The sequence below is a fragment of the Echeneis naucrates genome, chromosome 24 (genome assembly GCF_900963305.1).
Source record: "Echeneis naucrates chromosome 24, fEcheNa1.1, whole genome shotgun sequence".
Classification (NCBI taxonomy): Eukaryota; Metazoa; Chordata; class Actinopteri; order Carangiformes; family Echeneidae; genus Echeneis; species Echeneis naucrates.
Genome location: NC_042534.1, coordinates 13,829,482 through 13,849,958, shown reverse-complemented (window position 1 = coordinate 13,849,958; position 20,477 = coordinate 13,829,482). Strand labels below are relative to the sequence as shown.

Here is a 20,477-nt window from a genome sequence, read left to right as displayed (position 1 = left end):
GCGTGTGAAATCGAGGCCACATGCTGAAAGATGGACTGTGTGACAGTGAGAAGATACTCTTTCTGTCTCTCTGTCTCTTTTGCCATCAAAACCAAAAGACTAGAGTTGTGAGAAAAATATCCGTCTTTAGCTAAGTGTGCATACCACTCTCATACTGAGTCCCCCTAGGTCAGCTGAGAAAAAAGCCATATGTATGTGGTTTACAAATCCGCAGATCTTAAACTGTGCACTTGAATTCATGATCTGGCCTGTCAGTTTTGCAATCCATACTCACAGGTTAGCAATCTGAGACTATGAGGAAACTATGATTAAAATCTCTGAGTTATACTTTTTAACACATCTCACAACATGTCAAGGAACCCGAGCAACTCGTTCTATCAGTATGTGAAACGAATCAACATTAGCCAACTTTAATTTAGTGGAGATTACGAAGCAGTATGCGAAATAACATTAGATAACCGGCAATTCCTTTTTAAATTAAATTCTAAACGATTCCAATAATTTAAACTAATGCAGAGATTATTTTTTAAATCAGTCTTCATTAATCTTTTTTCAAATTCCCATAGGTAAATTAATTCTGCATCCAGTGGTAAATACCGGTCCATTATTCACTCTATCATGTGTGGTTATAGCTTATTTCACAGCCAAACAGTTATCAGGAGTTTGCAGGCATATCCAACTTGAAGTCAAATATATTCTGTATTTTGTCTACAGCTGTACCAGATTCGGCCTTATCAATAGTTGATGATCTCTTCTTTCATAGTTCTCTTTCACGCTGACGTTCTGTGCTTCCCCAGTGGGAAGAGCATTTCGCTTTTGATTTAAGTCCTGATACAGTCTTCTATACCGGCTTTCACATCCAGATTTTACTCCATTAAAGACTCGGGGTAAACGGGGAATGAATCCCTCACTCAATTAGTGCTAAATTAATACTGGAGGATTTAATAACACAGATGCCAGCAGACTTAAGATTTCATCTTGCCTGAGGGTGTTGGGGGTGGGGGACAAACAGTGAGGAGCAATGCTAGCTTTGCGTGTTTGCCTGATTGAGATTGTGCTAGAGGATATGGCAGCTCTTTATGCTCGCCTTGACCAGCGTGTGAACTTGAACTCTTCCTTTTGAGTGAGCGGTGTGTGTGTGTGTGTATAAGAACAAAATGGATGAAGGATGAACAAGACATGGTTGCGTGTGTGTGTGTGTATTTGCACAATCACAGTATGTGTGTGTGTCTGTGCACACACTCACGCTATGCTGTCATCTGGCCCATGACTACAGCGGCACAGAGTTTCTCTTGTATACATATCTCCATAGTAACAAGGTTGCAGTTGACATAAAAGTATGCTGTTGCTGTAGCAACGGGAAAACTGATTTGGCCTTACAGACTTAGGTGTGTGTGTTTGAGTGTGTGCTTGTGTGTGTGTGAGCTTCAGATGTGCTCTGAGGTGCTGAGCGGGGGAGAATGAGTCCATGTCCTTATATTGTGTTTTATGCGCATATGTGCTGGTCTGTGTGTGTGTGCTGCTGTTTGTGTGCATGTGTGTGTTCTGCACACATGGAGCAGCATGTGTAAAGGTGATTTTGGCAAGGACAGTCTGTCTTGTCTTCCTGTCACTGCACACCATTTAAGACAGCTCGCTAATTAACCCTTCAAACCTATTCCCCTCTCTCGCTTGCACACACGCACGCGCACACTTTCAAACACACGCAGGGCATGTCTGACACACAAACAAACAAGGGCACACGTATACACACACTCCCAAGCACGCATGACTGCTTTAAAGGACTTACACACACACAGACACACATACACGAGTGCCTTGTCGGTGTAGAAATGAGGGCACATCTCTGCAGACTCCTACTCTACCTGCCAAGTGCAGCGCTTTATCTGAAGCTGCAATTACAGAATCTCTGTAATTTTAGTCAGACACTGCCATTCAGCGCTTTTTTACTGAGAATATTTCAATGTGAATACTCCTCGTTCCACTGCTTTGCTTTTCCTCACCTGTTTGTGTCATTTTGAATTGAGCGTGCAATTACGGAGTAGGAGATATTTTTCTTTACGTCGCATTATATTTCACTCATTGTTTGCTGGGGAAAAGATGAGACGGCGGATTTGGTTAAGGGGAGGTCAAGTTATCGTTTCATCGGGACACACAGAGAGAGAAATAAGGGGAAGCAGAGGTACACGGCTTACTGTGAACACACCAAATCATATTTCCATCAATTTACAGAGGTGGAGATTAATATGACAGTGGCCTATTTGTTCCAGTGACTGTATTTCTGGGTCATATCCAGGCAGATGACAAGATGGGAGATTAGTTTAGAATAAGCTTGCTGCTCTCTGTGTGTGTATGTGTGTGTGTGTGTGTGTGTGTGTGTGTGTGTGTGTGTGTGTGTGTGTGTGTGTTTCTATATGTGTGTCAGTCCTGCGTGTGGGAGCGCAAACTTGTGAGAGAGAGCGTGAGAGAGAGTGTGTGAGTCCCACGGTTGCCATGGCTTTGTTTACAAACAGGATTCTTGACTGTGCTGAATGACATGCGTTAATGACAAGTGTTGTTGCCCTCAGACTTCTGGATCAGCACACAAGATCAGTAGCAGCACAACACACATGAACACACAAACTCTGAGCGATATATCTCTCAAAGCCTCTTATGAAATCACAGCAGAGAACAGGCAGTTTTGTTAACCAAGACTCCCTGTGAAGTCTCTCCGCGTTGCACTTAAGTGTGTCACCTCTAGCCTAACCTTGTACCTGTTCATAGGGGAGACGTGTATTTTACCTCGTAGATTTGGACTATTTTGAGCTGTAGTATCAGGTGTGAACTAAGGTTGTCTGCAGATGTTGGTTGGTTGACTTTCATTCATTAGAAAGTTATTGCAGTTAAAAATTGCAGCTGCAGTCTGCAAAAAAACCAGATAACGACTTTCATTTTTGACGTTTATAGTGTTTCGTTGTTGCATAGTATGAATATGCAGGTGCAACTAACACCATTCTACAGAAAGATCCCATTGAAACTGCTGTGCTCATTTTGAGTTCTACATTTTTACTCTGGCACTTCCCTACAGTAGCTTTACATGATTCATAGCTCTAATAAAGTCCTTACTTACCACAAACTGCCTGTTTTGCAGCCCCACTGTTGAGCCTTTGACTGAAACAGGCAATATTAGCTCAAGCTTCCTTAAGAGACTTCCTAAAGAGTCCACTTTCATCTGATTGGCCCAACATCCACAAGCTTGCAGAGGGGAACTCAACACTTGGTGAGCAGCACGTCTGTGTTTGCTTGATGTTATGTCCATTAACTGCTTATTGTGTGCCACTGGATATTGATTTGTTTAGTTTTTAATAGTTACGTATGTGAGAAAGGTTCTAAAATGAGGAGAAATGGAAAAATGTTTTTCAGCTAGGAAATACAAAAAAATTGCAAGTGAAGTATTTGCTGTTGCCTGTAAAGTAAAACTGCAGATCTGCCTAACCCTGCTAAATTAAATGCCTATTATATCACTTCTCACTCGAGCAGATGAATGTACAGAGAAATCAGTGACAAGGTCAACTTTAATGTTTTTTTTTTTTGTTTGTTTTGTTTTGTTTGTTTGGTTTTTTTTAAGCTGCTGTAATGTAGGTGTTAGCGATCCGCTCTGTTTTAGGGATGCGTCGCAGCTTCTTGAAGCTAATTGTCTTACGGTCCAATACTTGCCTGTTTTGGTGAGGTGACAGCTGTCACTGTGAATGAATTTCGTCCTCCCTTTGCATTCGCCCTCAGTTTGTATTTAGTGTTTCATTCAGGGTCTACAGACAAGGGCAGTCCCAGGTCACCATCATGCGTTGTTTATCTCCAACATAGTGACTGCACAGCTGTACTACTCCCATCAGCAGTAACCATAGCAACCAAGGTTACAGCAGGGCCCCTTTATCAATAACAAGTTCAAGGAGGTGTAAATATGTGAAGGAACTCATGCACTATCTAATCCATGGACATTGCATTGTCCCCATTAAGACAAAAGCCAGGGGAGATCCTCCATGTGTGTTAAATTTGATGTTAATCACTTTTAGGTGGTTAATAAAGCTTTCACACATGTATTTGCAAGATATTTATTTAGGAACAGAGTTGACAAGGCGTGTATCTGAGGATCGTGAGACGCTCTGGGTTTAGAAACATCTCTCTGACTTCACATTTAGGATGGATTATCAACTGCCTATGACTCCTCGATTTATCGAGCGGCAACAGAGACTTTGACTTCAAACATGCAATCTTTCCTGAAAACTCTGGTCATCCAGTTCAAAAGATTTCCACCATTGTTATCATCCTTTCAGTCACGATAGGAAGTTTTATCGACAGAAAAGTCTCGGATAAACCGACATTATACTACCCTTCTAACTATTAGTATCAACTTGCTGGATAACATACAGCAGTGGAGAATTGAAAAGCTAACAGGCCAGATATAACCCTGAGGAACTGATGGAAACCAAAACACATCTAAGTAGATGGGGAAAACAACTCCAAATAAAAGCTCATGTTGCTTCATGTCTGCAAAATGCATCAACCACCAGTTGCTCCCTAACACGAGGTCAGGGAAGCTGCCAAAATGATGACATTGTTTGCTTTTTATAATCAATTTTCTTATCTTGTTGAAAGTAGCTACATTTAAAGTTTGCAGTTGCTCACATTCGCATTATCAGCTTTTTACCTCCAGAAGAAATGTCCAGAAGAAATGTTAAATGTTAATTCTTCTCATCAAACTTAATTCCTCTACTAACCAAGAGCTGTCACCAGCCATTGAAACGACACCAATGTTCATTCATGTCTCTATCACATCTTTTTTTTCCTACACTAATCACTTATCAGCAGGGCTGACCCGTCTTGTCATTTTCGGACATCGACTCACTGTAGTCTCCGTAATGAGGATGTAGCGCTGCTAGGAGGCTGTACTAGAACCTCTTGTTCTGTAAATGCTACAATGGATGAAGATCCTGTCAAGCGAAAATTTACGCCAGCTCCTATTGGCAAGAAACCATCATAGGCAGCAGAGAAAAATGACAAGTAGTGCCTCTGAAACTCTGGTGTGACATGTTCTGTCTCAGTAAGTCATGAGGAGAAGGAAAGGCCTTGTAATGACATAATGTTGCTATGTATAATCCTTCAAACGTTTGTAAGACTGGTAGTTGGTGTAGTCTTTGAAGAAATTTCAAGGATATAGAAATAATGCCACTGCAAAAAAACAAAGATGAACCCAAACCCCAATGAGCTCAGTGAAATTAAATGCAGAGTGACGGCGTATCATAGGTGCTTTGGGAGTTACTTACTTTGGACGAGGTCCAGTTTGTGCCTCTCTTGTAATCAGCATCCAAAGATAGAGTCGCAGATAGAAGCTACTGTTAATTTGAGGAATATGCATGCACATTTTGAATTTGTTTAAAAATTTACTTATTTATTATTTATTAGTATGAAGGTTTGGCAAATATTCTGCCAAGTTTTAACAAGTTTGCTTTGAAAAAACCCAGCCTTATCTGTGACTTGTTTGCATATTGCAATGAAACAAAAAACTATTGAAATGTAAAAATGAGAAGCAGAAACTCGGGCATTTAATCCACATGGAAATCAGGTTTGTGGAAGAAAAATCCATTTAAAACACCTGTAGAGGAAACATTTGCCAAATGGCCTTCAACAAGTACAGAATTGGCAAGCAATAAGGAACTTTATCTTTTTCCTCTCATTCTGCCTTTCTTCTCTTGTAGATTAAATTGCAAATAATTACTTTACATTGGTAATATAGGTTAAGTCGCACTGCACATGAAAATGTAGTGGACAACAAAGCCCCTTACACTGATGCTTCACATGAGTCGGTGCAGGGAGAGGCAGCTCTGTGCTCTTTCTGCATCATGCGTCTTCTTTAATCTCATCCGATTACTGAGTACAAAAAAAAGGGGTGCTTTCTCCCCTCATAATAGACAGTACGTCTCTACAGTATATGCCATTGTTAAAGATAATTAAATGCTTTAAAGCTGTAGATTCACAGGTGGACGCGGGCAATATATATAAAATAGTGTACCAACTTTTAAAAAATACAAAGGGGGATTTTTCCAGACCGAAATGTGTCATATTGTCAAATGAATTGGCATTAAATGTGGTAAAGTCACTCATGAGTCTCAGAGGATAAATCCTACTCACTTTTGGGATCCTTTGACTTTTCCTCTAGCTCAACATGAAACACACTCACATATGACATGTTGGGCAGACATTTATGCTTTCCATGTGCTCTGTTAGTAACGTAGTAAAGAATAGAATGTTTCCAGCCTCATGAGTGAGGCTATTTATACAGAATTATAAAAATAGAAAAAAGGGCTTTCTCGAATTAATGCAAACTCTTCATGTCGCCTTTGACATGTTTCTGTGTTTCTGTGCATATTTTAACAGTAGCTATGGCGTTTTCTGTCCTCTCAATATTGATGCTGCATGTGTTCATGAAAAGATAATGTTGCAGTTAGAAGTGCAGTAGCAGAAATGTAGTACTACTAGCGGGGTCAGCGGCAACAACACTTTTTAATATCTCTCATTTCCAAGGGAGACCAGCCCCCACGGCTTATATAACACAGGAAACAGATGTTGGCAACACACAATCATGTCTCCCCCTCTACACCTCTCTGTTACTCTTCCTTTGTGTCATCTTTCTTTGCCTTTCGTGCTTTACTGAAATGATGACATGTCCCAGGTATGCATGTTTTCTCCACCATGCCTCCGCCAAATACCTGCACATTGTTCATTATCCCAATCATAAAAAAAAATGGAGGCTGCCTCAGTAATCAAAAACCACTACAAATTTGTACGGTGACACAGACACATATAATTAAATCCATTTCCTTTAATATTGCTTAAACTTGCAGTTTTAAAGTGTGACACAGTGCCAAGTCACTTTTAGTTACACGCTGTGTGAGATGGTTCTGAAAGGAGGGGTTACTGTTTCGAGTTGTGGATTATTTGTTGTGTAATCAGTCTCTTTAGCTGCAAGCAACTCAGTGATGCAATGTGACAGTTTTATATCATATAGGTTCAACACAGATACACATATCATCCAGAAAACTGTGCTCATCCCAGAAGAGTAAGCACAGATGGGAACACGGAGTAGGGAGAGGAAAAATGGAGGTCCCAAACAGTCTCAGGTGAATATCCTCCATCACCTGCTTCGCTGCTGCAAGAACCACCAATGTGGATGAATCTATTTTTGAAATTTGTATCATGCGGTATCACACCCATCTCTGACCTCCAATACTTTTTGCGATAACTCGCTTTTGAGACATGCTGCCTTCTCTCTCAACTTCATCAGGAAATGAAAAGTCCATTTCACCTCTTCTTGCTTCCGAGCACAGATGATGCCTGTTGCCAAGGCGACTGCTATAACCCAGGTGACAGACCCTTCCTGTGAGCTGCGCCCTGTGATTGGCCTGTCGACCTGGGTGGGGGGGGCAGGAGGGGTGTCTGCGGATTGAGCCTCTTGATTGGCTGTCTGCTTGGCAGAGGCAGGGGCCCCGGCAGACAGATTCTGTAGGGAGCATTGATTTAATCAGCTGGCAAGCGGGCAGACTGTAGGTGCGCGCGCATGTGCACATGCACGCGCACACTTATCCAAACGGCTGGCGGGCTGGAGGTGCAAGGGGAAATTCGGCCCAGTGGGGGTCACCTCTGTGGGAGCAGTTGTATGTGTGTGTAATATCATGCTCTCCAGGAGAGGCGTTGCTGGCAGTAATAGAAGCACTCCCAGGAGCAGACCACGCTGGGTAATATCACACTCCCTAGGGAACCTGCCATACACACACACACACACAGAACAAAACACAGCACATATGGCCTGCATTCAACATGAATGACATACTAATGCAAAGATCCAAACAGGGGGACACAAGACGCACATATGCTATTAGCTACTCACATTATTACAAGGTCAGATGATGCAGCGAGCGGCAGCTCAGTTTTTGACTCCTTCACTGGACATCGTGGGATCAGGGCACATACTGAGAGAGCAGTACTTACACAAGTTCTGGATGGCAAACTTTCATGAGAAATTATTCAAGTTGAATTGTCATTTATTTTTACCAAGAAATCAGTTCTACAGCAAAAGTCAGGTGTCAGACATCAATGTGGAGGTAAAGCACGTTTTTGGTGGCCTGCAGCAGGATATGTACTGCAACAGATAAGATGCCAAAGATTTTTAATATTCTCTCTTTAAACTGGGACTAACTCTTATAAAATTATAGTTTAGGTGATTTCACTTGAAACTTTGGTTGTTCAATGTATTCTTTGCAATTACTTTTGCTATGTATTCAGAACAGACCTTATAGCAGCATAAATCAGTGTAGTTTAGGGGTTCTGATCTGCTGTAAATCTGGTTTTGGATTAAAATGAAAGATGAAAATAAGTTTAGATGAGATCAAAATGGCCACATGACCTTTGAGTGCTCAGTAGTTATTATTACATTTTTGCATGACTACGCACTCAGAGGTGGGACTTAACACCTGTAAAGTTTTGTGACTGTTGCTGGCGCCATTGTGACAGTGTTGCTGACAAACACTGTCTGCTGACAGAGGAGAGTGAAACACCTGCCACAACCCCCAAAATCACCTCTATACAGTAGGTGTGTCTGGGACCACATATAGCCACAATGATACAGACACACAAGGTGAAAATAACTCCAGCCATCCACTCACAGCTTTTTATAATGTAGTACTCCTTTTACGAGTGACTAATAAGTACTGATCGGTTGGAACATTCACATTTAAATGGGCAGTGTGCCCATTTTGCGATCTCTTTGTGACTTAAATGGTTCAAAGTGGAATAGTGTTCCCCGAATTAAGTTGACCATAAAGGCTGACCAGTCCAACAAAATGTGATCAAAATAAAAGCATGGCCAAGTCAAGCCAACACCTAATCACGGGAGCTGCAGTTTTGATGAAGCTGAAATTATGTCGCAACAAAATACCATTATTCATGCAGCCTTGTCATGTTGATGTCCTGGCCTAGAAATGTCATTCTCCAGAGGGAGGGGCTCATGCTAGTCTGGTTCCTCAGAATGCACATAATCAATCGTGCAATCATTGGATAGGCATGTTTTAGGAATAAACTTTTTAACTCTTCTGTCTTGATATATGAATGAATCCGGGTCAAGGAACTCAGTAGATCCACATCAATATATATCACGAATATCCATCATTGTTCTTGATTGTATTCCAGAAGTTTATGATGTCTCAAAGAATGAATAAGTCAAATGAAAATTATAACTGGATGGGTGAACTGACTGTGAAAGTGGCCACAAGCCTAATACTGAGAGCCACTGATGTAGTGAAAACATTTAAATGTGTTTTTCTCATCCACTTCAGCACAAAATGCTCTTCAGGTTTTAGAATTTGTCTTAAGCTCTCACATGCACATCTCTGGCACATCTGACATTTCCCTCTTAATAGATTCCTTGCAGTATTTGCAGAAATCAGAAGCCTGCAGTCATGACATCTCCCCGCCCTGTAGCCTGTACCTGTAACATATCACAGAGCACTACAAAGTGAGCCGAGCACGAGGCAGGTTGGCTTTAATTTTATATTTACCTCTCCCTCGTGCTCCTTCTTCCTCTGCCATTCTCAGTCTCTGCTGTACACAAACTCCAAATTTTGCCACTTTCAGATGACAAGGCAGATGAAAGCTCAGGGAAGGCTGAGACAGCTATAGACAGGAAGTGTATTTTCATGGCAGCCCTTCGAGACCCCCCCCCCCCCCTCACCACCACTACCACACACACACACACACACACACACACACACGCACACACATACAACACACACCTTTTTATAATCTATAGGCTGGTTTTTCAGTCAGATTGGAAGCCGACAGCTTCATTAGGTGAGGGGGAAGCTGCTTTGATCTAAATATACACATCATCATCGCCTCTGGAGTGGGAAAAGTTAAAGAGTTTCCCTGTGTCTTAATCAGAAAAAAGATGATTTTTTTTATTCGGGGCGAGGGCGAGGATTGGAAAATATTGAGCGAGGTGGCATTAAGGATGCATTAATTCTCATTCCTTCAAGTGTTATCTTCCTTGGGAATATGCGAATGTTTGTGTGGCTGAAGCGTCTGTGTGTGTGTGTGTGTTTTTGTTTTGTTTTGCTTTGTTTTTTGAAGGTGGTGGGGCGGTAGTAAACTATCAGTGTTTGTGTCAGTAGATGCTGTTGTTTTTCTCAAGGTCTTTATCTCAGCGGGAATGCAGCAATTCTGTGTGTACAGGTGGTTTGGTAAATAAAAATCCAGCACAAGGTCTGGACTTTGAGCTTGTGTTTGGGTTTTGGTCTTGTTGGCTGAAGTCAGTGTGCTGTGATGTGTTTGTGATGTGGGCTGAGGGGCCCAATAGCATTTCCAATAACGCCTCTCTCTTCTCTCTCGCTGTCCCCTCTCCTCCGCTGTCCTTCTTTCTGTCTTTCAGAGCATAGGCAAAGGCTCCCTGTGGTCCATAGATCCTGAGTATAGGCACAACCTGATCCAAGCGCTGAAAAAGACACCGTACCATCCCTACTCGCCCGGCCTGGCCACCCCTTCCACCTCTCCACCCACCCTGCCTCAGACATTTCACCACAGGTAAGGAAGTTTGATTTTCTGGTCAGTTTATATGACATATCTCCAACTCACTCGCATTCAAGAGCTTCCACCAATGCCCTTTTTGCCACACCATGTTGAAAATGAATGATTTTATTGGTATAGTTAAGCACAGCCACTTTCTACCTTAGAATGGTTTTTGGGAACTGTCTCTCACTGCGACAGCTGCCTCAGGGTGTTTATGGCCAGGATCATTCTCTGTAAAGTGAACTACTGCCAGTGTCCAGTACTGTCCCATCTCACTGCCCTCCTCCTGATTTGTTTTTAGTCATTAGTCACGTCATTCTATTTCTCTTGCTCCCTTCATTTTATTTGTTTTATGGTTTTGAATGTGTCATTTCTATTTGTTAATGGTTATTATAGCTTTTAAGATCTACCGCTCTTTACATCTTGTTTTATATATCCTTTTCTTATTACTTAGCTATTGTAACTTATCTCCCAATTCTATTATGTCTCAATGTCATCTTTTTTGTTTGACTCATCCTTTTTCCTTTTTTTTTTTTTTCCTTGGCTCCTCAGTCATCTTTGAACTAATTTGCGCTGCACTCGCCTGTATGAAAAGTGGAACATGATTGGTGATTGTCACTGCTGCAGATGCACTGTTCACGTGTCCATCTGACATGTCGCTTTGCTCTGTATTTTTCTTATGGCAGCTTAGACAATTATGCTAATGAACAAACCTCTCAAACACTCACCGACTGATGAACAGGTGGAAAGATTGATGTGGGATTTCCAACAAGTGTGTCTGAGTCCCACTCTGAACACTGCACGGAAGAAAGGAAAGGCCCATTTATTTGTTTAATCGATTACTTGGTTAAAATGAATAGGCAACTATTTGGATAATTTATCATGAAGTCAATTATCATGCAGAAAAAGTCTCCAGCTCCAGCTTTTTAAATGTGAGAATTTTCAACTATTCTCTTTTAGAAAAATAAAACAACAATTTAGATGCAGAGTCTCAAAATGAAGACTCTTTGCCTTTTATGTACTTAACTGTGCAATTTCGGAACAATATTTGTACCAGGGAAGTGAATTCAGGGCTCATGTTCACAAGTTGTAGAAATAGAAACTCAAATTTTCAGGATTAATTATAGGAAACAAATTTGTATTGATGTATTAGTGAATCTTAAATAATCATATTTTAAAATCTGGTCTTTCCTATTCAAGATATGATAAAATAGGGAAATCTTTGTCACTATTCCATCTTAAGATATTATACAGTTTTTGAGCAATTGATCACAAATAAAAACATGTGTTAGTTGTCAGCCAGAGGCAGATAGAGTGTGAAACACGCACCCTCCTCCACCTTTCTTACGCTCTCCACCCACCTGCCCCCGGCATTATATAGCTGACCCGCCCCATCCTTTCTTTTCCCTTTTCTTTTCTATTCCATGCAACAACGCTCCCATCCCTCCTCCTATCTTTCTCCCCCCAGGCACATCACAGGTAAACGCTTCGGTTGCCTTTTCTTCCTTCCTCATGTTCACTTGTTCATTCCTTCACCTTCTCCCCAGTCAATCCTGTCCATCCCCCTGTTTCGCCGCTCCTCACACTCCTCTGCTCTGCTCCCCTCACGCCACTTGTTTCCTCTTTTAATATCTCATGCACACTCCCTGCTCCTCCTCGGGCATACATTACGGGGGATCTGAGTGCTTTGTCTTCTTTATTTATCGATGCTGTGATTCATTTCCACTCCCTCTCTCTCCACTCTTCTCACTCTCTCTTTACCACTTTGTCATTAAATTAATTCCTCTTTTGTCTACATTCACTTCATTCTTAGGCCCCACACACCCACCACCCCCCATGCGCACACACTCCTCTGCTCCACATCACAGCAGCATCCACCTGCACTGTTTCCTCCACCCCTTATCGTCAACTTCTTGGTGTCTTCCTCTTCTGTCCATCCCTCTGGATATGTCAGTGAGAGCTCCCATTAGTCGTCCTTTTTCCTCTCTTTGCTCCTCTCTCTCTTTCTGTCTATGTTTTCTCCCCCTCTCTCCCTCTTTCTCTTGCTCCCTCAATGAACACCCCGCCACCACCACCACCAACCACTCCACCCCGCTCCCCAGTTGATCTAGGCAGGTTGGCTTGCAGAGCCAGCGGACTGTGTAAGTCAGAATAATTGGTTCACCATAAAATGTAAAAGTGTCATTTTGAACAATGAGGTATGGGGAAGTGGAACAAATTGGGGGATATAGGGGAGAAAGGAGACAGGGTGTAGTGAGGTAGTGAGATGGGGGGGGGGGTTAGGATAGGAGGGAGGTTGTTCATTTGCATTGTGACACACAGTGGGAAATGAGAGTCCATTTCTTGGTTTGAGCAGAGCTGGGGTCCCTCGGGGTTCAGCACCTGAGGAATATGCAGTGTGAGTGTGTGCATAAGTGTGTGTATTATGTATTATGTTACTATGTTTGTAGGGTCCATGTTGTTCTGAGTGGACCAAAATGCTGGACCCCACAACTAGAAAGAGTTGATTTAGGATCAGGCTTAGATTTAACTTTAAATTGGGGTTAGAGTAAGGGTTGGGTTGAGCATTTTGTTGTGTTGGTTGAGGTTAGGGAAATGGATTAAAGAACGTGTTATGTAATTGACAGGTCTCCACAAGGAGCATGCCAACAGCTATCAGTCTCTATTATAAATGCAACTGTTTTTATCGGCACCTAATCCAATTGTTCCTTTCTTGATTCCTTTTTGTCTATAAAAAGGGATAGAACAGTCAGGGGTTTTCCAATACTCCAAGGTGACATCTTCAAATGTCTATTAACTAATTGGTGAAGCGTCAGTTTTCATATCCTTTCTCGTCAATAACGCATGACAGTGTTTTCAGTCATGAGCAAGGATTGGGTAGATTTAAGTGTCCTTCAGTGTCAAAAGCTTGGGAATGAGCAGGTGAACAACAAACTGAAATGCACCAACTATCTCTTATTATCAGTGTTCGTATCAACTTTTCATAGCCTCCATGTCTTTTTGTCCAGGTGAAAGCACCTCCTACTGATTCTCACATATCAGAGCATCTCTGAATCATTCAAAGACAGTGTTCATAAAATGTCACTGCTTTACTACTGCTACCATGAGACAGATAAAGGGTTAGGGTGAGGGTTAAATAAAGGCTTCCAAATGTTAGCAATGCTTAAACATTGAGCATCTTTCAAGTCCATGTTTTCCTTTTTTTTTATCCCTTTATAATCAATGGAAACCAACAGATGCAAGGAAGGTAGAAAATCAATCAAAGAATTTATGTTGTGTTTTACAAACTGGCCAGCAGCAATGTAAAGTACACGCGTAACATGTACAGTAGGCACAATTTACAGCTAATGGGCTACAACATGAAAACCACTTGTGTGGTCCTTTAACCTCTTTAGTGACATTGTGCTGCAGCTCCAGTATAAAAGTGGAGCTGCTCCCAAAGTTTCCAAATATGTCAAACGTGTCAGTTCAAATAAGCAAAGCTTGTATACGATAATCTGCAAGATATCACTTCTCTTTCCATTTGACTCAATCCTGCTGCAATAAAAAATTGATTTTTGGTGGAACAAGCAGATACATATTAGATGTATGATAGTTTCCCACAGTGTGGAAGGAATGAATTCTCCAACTCTGAAGCTACTCAGCGGTGAGTTTGAGAAGAAAATTGGCTTCACACTGTAATTAATATTACCCTTTAAAAGCTGGCTCAATAGGGCCACTGTAGACTCAAGGTCAGAACGTGCAACTGCAGTTTTATACTTTACTTTTTATTATATTAGAAAATAAACAAGCATCCTGCTGTGAGGGCTCAAATCATGATGGCTCAAAAAGCACTTGTGGATGACACAACGGGTCACTTTTGTCAAAGTCATTAGAAAAGAAAAAGAAAAATTCCTGCATTTGTTAGCTCTTTTTCGATTTTTGGAAACTTTAAAGTTTTCATTGCAGGTTGTATTTGTGATGGAAATTGATCTATTATTTTGCAAATGTTATTCAAATTTTTTTGGATGATTAAAGAATTCCAGCAAATGAAGACTACATGATACATTTTGTAGGGTTTTTGTTGTTGTTTGTTTGTTTTTTTATCTGTTCATTAAAATACATCAATCCAGTGAAGCCAAATTCCACCCCAAAAGACTTACAGATTTTATACTTCACATATTATAAAAAAGCTTGATTTATGCTCAAAGAAGATGTAGAAATCTTGCTTTATCGAATATGGGACATTTAAAGTGTATATTACAGGATAGGGAATAAATTTTACCAGAGAAAGGTCAGTATTAAAACAAGCGACCTAAGACAAATTTACAGTCTTTGCTAAAATTATAGAATGAGATATTAACAGTTTCTTTTATATGTATCCTGGACTCAGTAGATCCAAATCAATATAACACAATATTTCTTTCAAGAGCACTTGCTCTCAAGAATATTATGTTATGAAGTGTAATGACTGTGAATGGTTGCACAGTGTGTCTATTATGTTAAGGTCAAGGACTGTCTCAAGCAGTTCTACACAAGTGGACGATGAACGCAGAGAATGAGAAGCTAGTGAGGGAGGAAGTGGAAGAATGAAGAGATGGAGAACAGAGGGGAGAAAGAGGTTGAGATGGGAGGAGGGGGATAGAGGGAGAGCAATGTCGCTTCTTTGTCCTCTACTCTTTGTAGCTTTACACCTCTTGGTTTTTCATGGACCATAATAACTCACGCCGCACCAGTCGACCCCCACCTGCAGTTTGCTCCACTGTGTGTGTCTGTGTGTGCGTCTTATATCTGCATGTGCGCACGAGCCGGTGCAGTTACGTGGCTCAGTCCAACTCAATGTGTGGGGATATATGTGTGCTATGCCTGGCATGTATTTTGAAAATGGGATGCGTCTGACATATGAAAGTGTGTGTGTGCATGTGTTGAAGGGAGAGAGAGAGATCATGCTGGGTAGGAGGTCAGCTCCATGGTGCATTCCTTCACACCCCATCAGCATCTGGAGGGGAGGAGGAGGGGAGGGAAAAATGGATGGAAGGAGAGAAGGTTGTCTCAATGGGGTTGGGGAAGCACTCACTCCCTATTTCTCTTTCTCTCACTCCATTCCTCTCTTTCTTTCTTTCCTGCCAACCTCCCTCCATTAAACAGAAAAGATGAGGGGAGATGTTGTGGGGAGGTGGGGTGGGGGTGTCTGCCACGAGTTTAGTCCCTCGCCTACTACATTAAATGTACAGGGTTGCCTTGGCAACGGGAACGCCGCCATGGCAACACATGTAGTATAAGGCAGGTGCTGTCGCACTGTGAAGCCATTTGTTGAGAGAGAGACAGCGCAGGGATGGGAAGAGAGACAGAAAGAAAGAGTGAGAGAAGGGAGAGGGAGTGGGGTTGAGCAAGAGGGGGGAGAATGAGATGGGCGGGGGGTGGAGTGGTAGGGAAAACAGACAGGCTGTTAGCGCAGGAAAAATATGTTATCGCCGTGGCAACGCAATGTGGCAACTCTCCATGGCAACAGCAGGTGGCTCAGGGCTGAAATTTGCGTTCTGCTTTTGCTATTTCGTGTTACTCTGTGTCTGTGTGTGTGTGTGTGTGTATGTGTGTGTAAATGTGCAGTGTATGTGCGTCTGCATGCGCGAGTCCATCTTTTCCCTGCATCTGGTGAGGTGAGAGCCGCATCACACGTGCAGACGTCCAAATCCTCTCATTCAGCAGCTTAGCAGAACATAAAACAGGACTCATATTACAAAGGAAACTCTCCGGATGAGTGGAAACGAGTGGGTTCCTTTTTCAGAGTTCACAGCGTCCCCAGGTGTTTTCTCTCCTGTTTGTGTGAGCACACATTTGTGTTTGTGTGTGTGTGTCCATATGATCTAGATGTATGTTGTCAGCCACACATTGACTGTGTTTGAGAGCAGCCTGTCTAACCACAGAGAGAAATAGAAAGGAGCAGTCAGATGTGTTGCCTAATGGGGAAATAAAGACCACTCAACCTGGGAGAGCTCCTACATCCTTTCTCTCTCTCTCTGCATTCTCATCCCTCCGTATTCATCCTTCTGTCTCAAAATTATGGATTCACCAGCAGAACTGTATCTGTTCTCCTTGTGTGTGTGTGTGTGTGTGTGTGTGTGTGTAAGTGTAAGTGAGTGAAGATGTCTCTGTCTATGTGAGAAATGCCGTCATTACCTCCCTCATTAGTGGTGCAATGATCACGTAAACTGAATCCCCGGCGTTGTGTGTTCTTCTTCTGTATGTGTGTGTGTGTGTGTGCCTTTGCAGCATGAGTGCAAGTGTGTGTTTTAATGTGTCAGACTGTCTTAAACATGCCTGTGTGATATGAGCACGTGTCAAATGTGTGTGCGCTGATTGACTTTTTTTTTTTTTTTTTTTTTTTTTAATTCAAAATGTGTGTGAATGGACCAGTAGTGTGCAGTGGGGGGTTGTCATGAGAAATTACCCCCATGGACTACAGCAGCGAGGCTGTAATTCTCTGAGGTAATCACAGGGAATAATGGCAACAGTGGGACACCCGGGAATCTAATCACTATAATCAGAACCACTGGCTTATGGGCTCAAATTCCTGCTTTGCTATCTGCCTCGTGATGAAGCCTGCTGGGCTGGTTGGCTGCTGCAACATGATCAAATGATTGACCAGTTTTTCTCTTTCTCTCTCTCACCCCTCCATCCCTCCTTCCTCTTTCCCCTGTAGTCCTCCATTGTGGTCGGGGAGTCCCCTCTTCAGAAAGAATGGAGGAGTTCTCCTGCAAGGTACCGTTTAACCTCTGCAAGTCTTGTACTGTATGTCTGTGATCTCCTCTTTCTTTCTCTTTCTCTCTCTTTCTCTTTCTTTCTCACCCTCTTCCTTGCAATCCCAGAACCCCAAACCACCCTCTCCCTGCTTCAACCGTCTACTGTCTATGGATGTGCCTACTCCAATCATCTCAATACCAAATCCCTCTTTTTACAAGTGCACCTTGAGAATACTGCGCGCTCAGTTCTGACACCTGGCTCGACGCCAAAGGAGGAAGGTTTTTTTTTTTTTGTTCTATGGAGGCTTATTTGAAGGTTGAAAAAACAGGAGTGATGGAGACAAAGTAAGTGAGAGAGGTAAAGAGAGAAAGAAAGGGGGAGAGAAAATCCCATCTTTAAATCAGGAGCAGGGGAGCAGCCCCCCCCAACCTCACTTCCCTTCCTCTTTCAACACAGCATAAAGTCTCACTCTTTTACTCATGCACCTTTTCCCCGTATTTCCCATTATTCCCCCCCCCCTCCCCGACCTCCTCCCTGGTGGCTGGACAGCAGTTTAAATGGACATTCAATCCCAATCAGGGAGCACTCCGGGAGCTCGCTGGGCTGCCGAGTCCTAAATGGAGGGGGAAATGGATACATTAGGCGTCTGCGGCGCGCCCTCCATTGCTGCTGATAATGGAGTAGTAATGGTCAAGGAGCCGAGGTTGAGGAGGGCGGCTGAAAACCTGGTCTCCCCCTAGACACACACAGTCTGAGAGTGATGTGTCTGAGTAGCCGGACACATAGATAGACAGAAAGATAGATTGATAGACAGTGGGGGAGACAGCTGGTGCACATGTGACAGGGCGAGACAGGAAAAGAGAAACTTTTTAAATGTGTAATGTATTTTTGAGAGGGTGCCGAATAGCCAGGCGAGATATTTGGAGGCAGCAGGGAGAAGAAAGTTGTGGCAGACAGCCAGAGGCAAAGACAAGGAAAAAGAGTCATGGACTGTGGGGGGGGTTCTAGAGAGAGTGAGTTTAGGGCTGTTAGTGCCCTTTGTTATTACTTCCATCTCCCATTCCCGGAGCTTTCAGAGCTGCGCCGTTCTGAGCTGATGTGGAGGGATTCTGCCTCTCCCTGTGGCCCAGCACCAGCTCAGGACGAACACAAGGACAATGCCTGGCAGCCACGTCCTTGACCCAAGCCCCCCACCCCACCACCAAAATCCCCAAAGTTCATCATTCTATGACTCTAACTTCGAGAGGACAGCTTCAGCCGAGGTGTTCCTTTTTTTGTGAAGTTCTCTGATTACCTGCTATTATTTAAGAAGGAGCCTAATTTCAGTTGGTTTCATTCGGAGCCGGCTCTAAAGCTTTATTAACCTGTCAGCTGCAAGCAAGGTCTGTATCCAGGCCAATAGAAATATTGGCCAGCTCTTAAATGTTTAAGCAGTATATTTGTTTTGGAGGATGTTTTTTTGTTACAGCTACAGAAAGCAGGAAAGAGGCAGATTGAACTCAGTGTTTCATTTTATTCTACTAAGTATTTGTACTGATTCTCACACATTTCATAAGTTGCACTACAGGCTTCAGTTTAATTTGTAATCAGCTAATAAAATACAATGCATTGTTACACAGTAAGTGCAAGTACCCAAAAGTTTATAAAAATACTAATATTAACTCCCCTTTAAACCAGCTATGAAAATTCAGCATATTTGTTAATGTGTCCACAATAAAAGATGTTCAGATATTATAATAATGTAACTTTTCTTAAAAACCAACAGTAACTAATAGTTGTATAATTAATGCAGTCAAGTAAATGTATCCACTTACCAAAATGTCCCTTGCTGATGTAAAGGATACTTATACTTGACATTCCGCCAAAAGGAGAACACAATAATTAAAACTTTTACCAAATGTAAACACTTCAGAGTCATTCATTACAGAGTGATTGGAGGCATTTGACATTAATCAAAAAAGCCTGACAATCAGCACTTTAACCCCCATTGCTCCTCAATGCTATGATATTCCATGTTGCAACTCAACTGTATATCATTAGACTTTGAAGTGTGTGTCTGTCAAACCTCTCACACTCCCAGTTTTCTAATGCATGCATATGTGAGACCTTCTAGGTTATTTTTTGGCTTACTCCAGAGCCACATGTGACATTCAGCTTACACTGAACTATTTTCACTGGCTGAATTTCCACTCCTCCACGAAGAATAAACTGAACTTCATGGGTAAAATCAATTGGGAGACCCCTTTACGTTTTTTAAACAGCCACTATCCCAAATCATCTTTGCCCAAATAGCAGAACAAAAGGTTTGATTTCCTTTGATATGATCAAAAAGGTCATAGAAAATGTGCAAACTGCATCAAAGAAAAGCAATTGGAAAAGTTCAATCCAAACAGCAGGGATGTGATTTATATGAGAATAAATTGGCTGCTGAGCATCATACCTGATATTTGTGATACCCATGTTTGTAGCAGGGCAGGCTGGTGGTGTTGTGGTTACAACAAGAAGGTCGTAGGTTCAGTTCCCAGGCCTGGAGCCTTTCTGTGTGGAATTTCTATGTTCTCCAACATCTCTATGTGGGCTTCCTCCCACCATCCATCCAAAACATCATGTTTGGGTTAACTGGTGGTTGTAAATTGTCTGTCGGTCTGAGTGTGAGTGGTTGTGTGTCTGTCTCTGTATGTTGGCCCTGTGACGGACTGGCGACCTGTCCACGGTGTACCCTGCCCCTCCCCCAGTGTGAGCTGGGATTGGCTCCAGCACCACCCGTGACCTGGAAACAGATAAGCGGTGGAAAATGAATGAATGTTTGTAGCAACGTATCAGATGCTCATTCAGTTTCAGTAAATAAATGTGCTTTTATTTTGCCTCACCCCTTGAAGTCATAGCACATGTCACTCAGCCAACCACTTAAACACTCAGCTGGAGTGCCAGATACAGAAGCCAGTTAGCCATCTAGTTAAACTGCCAGCAACATCAGCCCACCAGCAATCCAGTCAGTCAGTGATCCAGCCAGCCAGCCAGTCAGACACTGTAGTATATACCCTGCCCTCAGAGTGTACTCAGTTTAACGCGCGGCAGCCAAGCAGGCCAACGGACAGGAGGGGAGGGGTGTGTCAGGGTGTTTTGACTGACTGAGCAAGGGGCCACTTTTAAATGGG

At 42.4% G+C, this 20,477-nt stretch overlaps 1 protein-coding gene across 1 annotated transcript in view; it reads left to right on the top strand.

Annotated features, from left to right (window-relative positions):
• The window catches only part of ches1 (checkpoint suppressor 1), a 54,474-nt gene that overhangs the window by 24,863 nt on the left and 9,134 nt on the right, over positions 1-20,477 (top strand). Inside the window, exons 3-4 of the mRNA XM_029496993.1 lie at positions 10,460-10,611; positions 17,279-17,337. Coding sequence (XP_029352853.1) covers positions 10,460-10,611; positions 17,279-17,337 — 211 coding nt within the window. The remainder of the gene's footprint in view (positions 1-10,459; positions 10,612-17,278; positions 17,338-20,477) is intronic.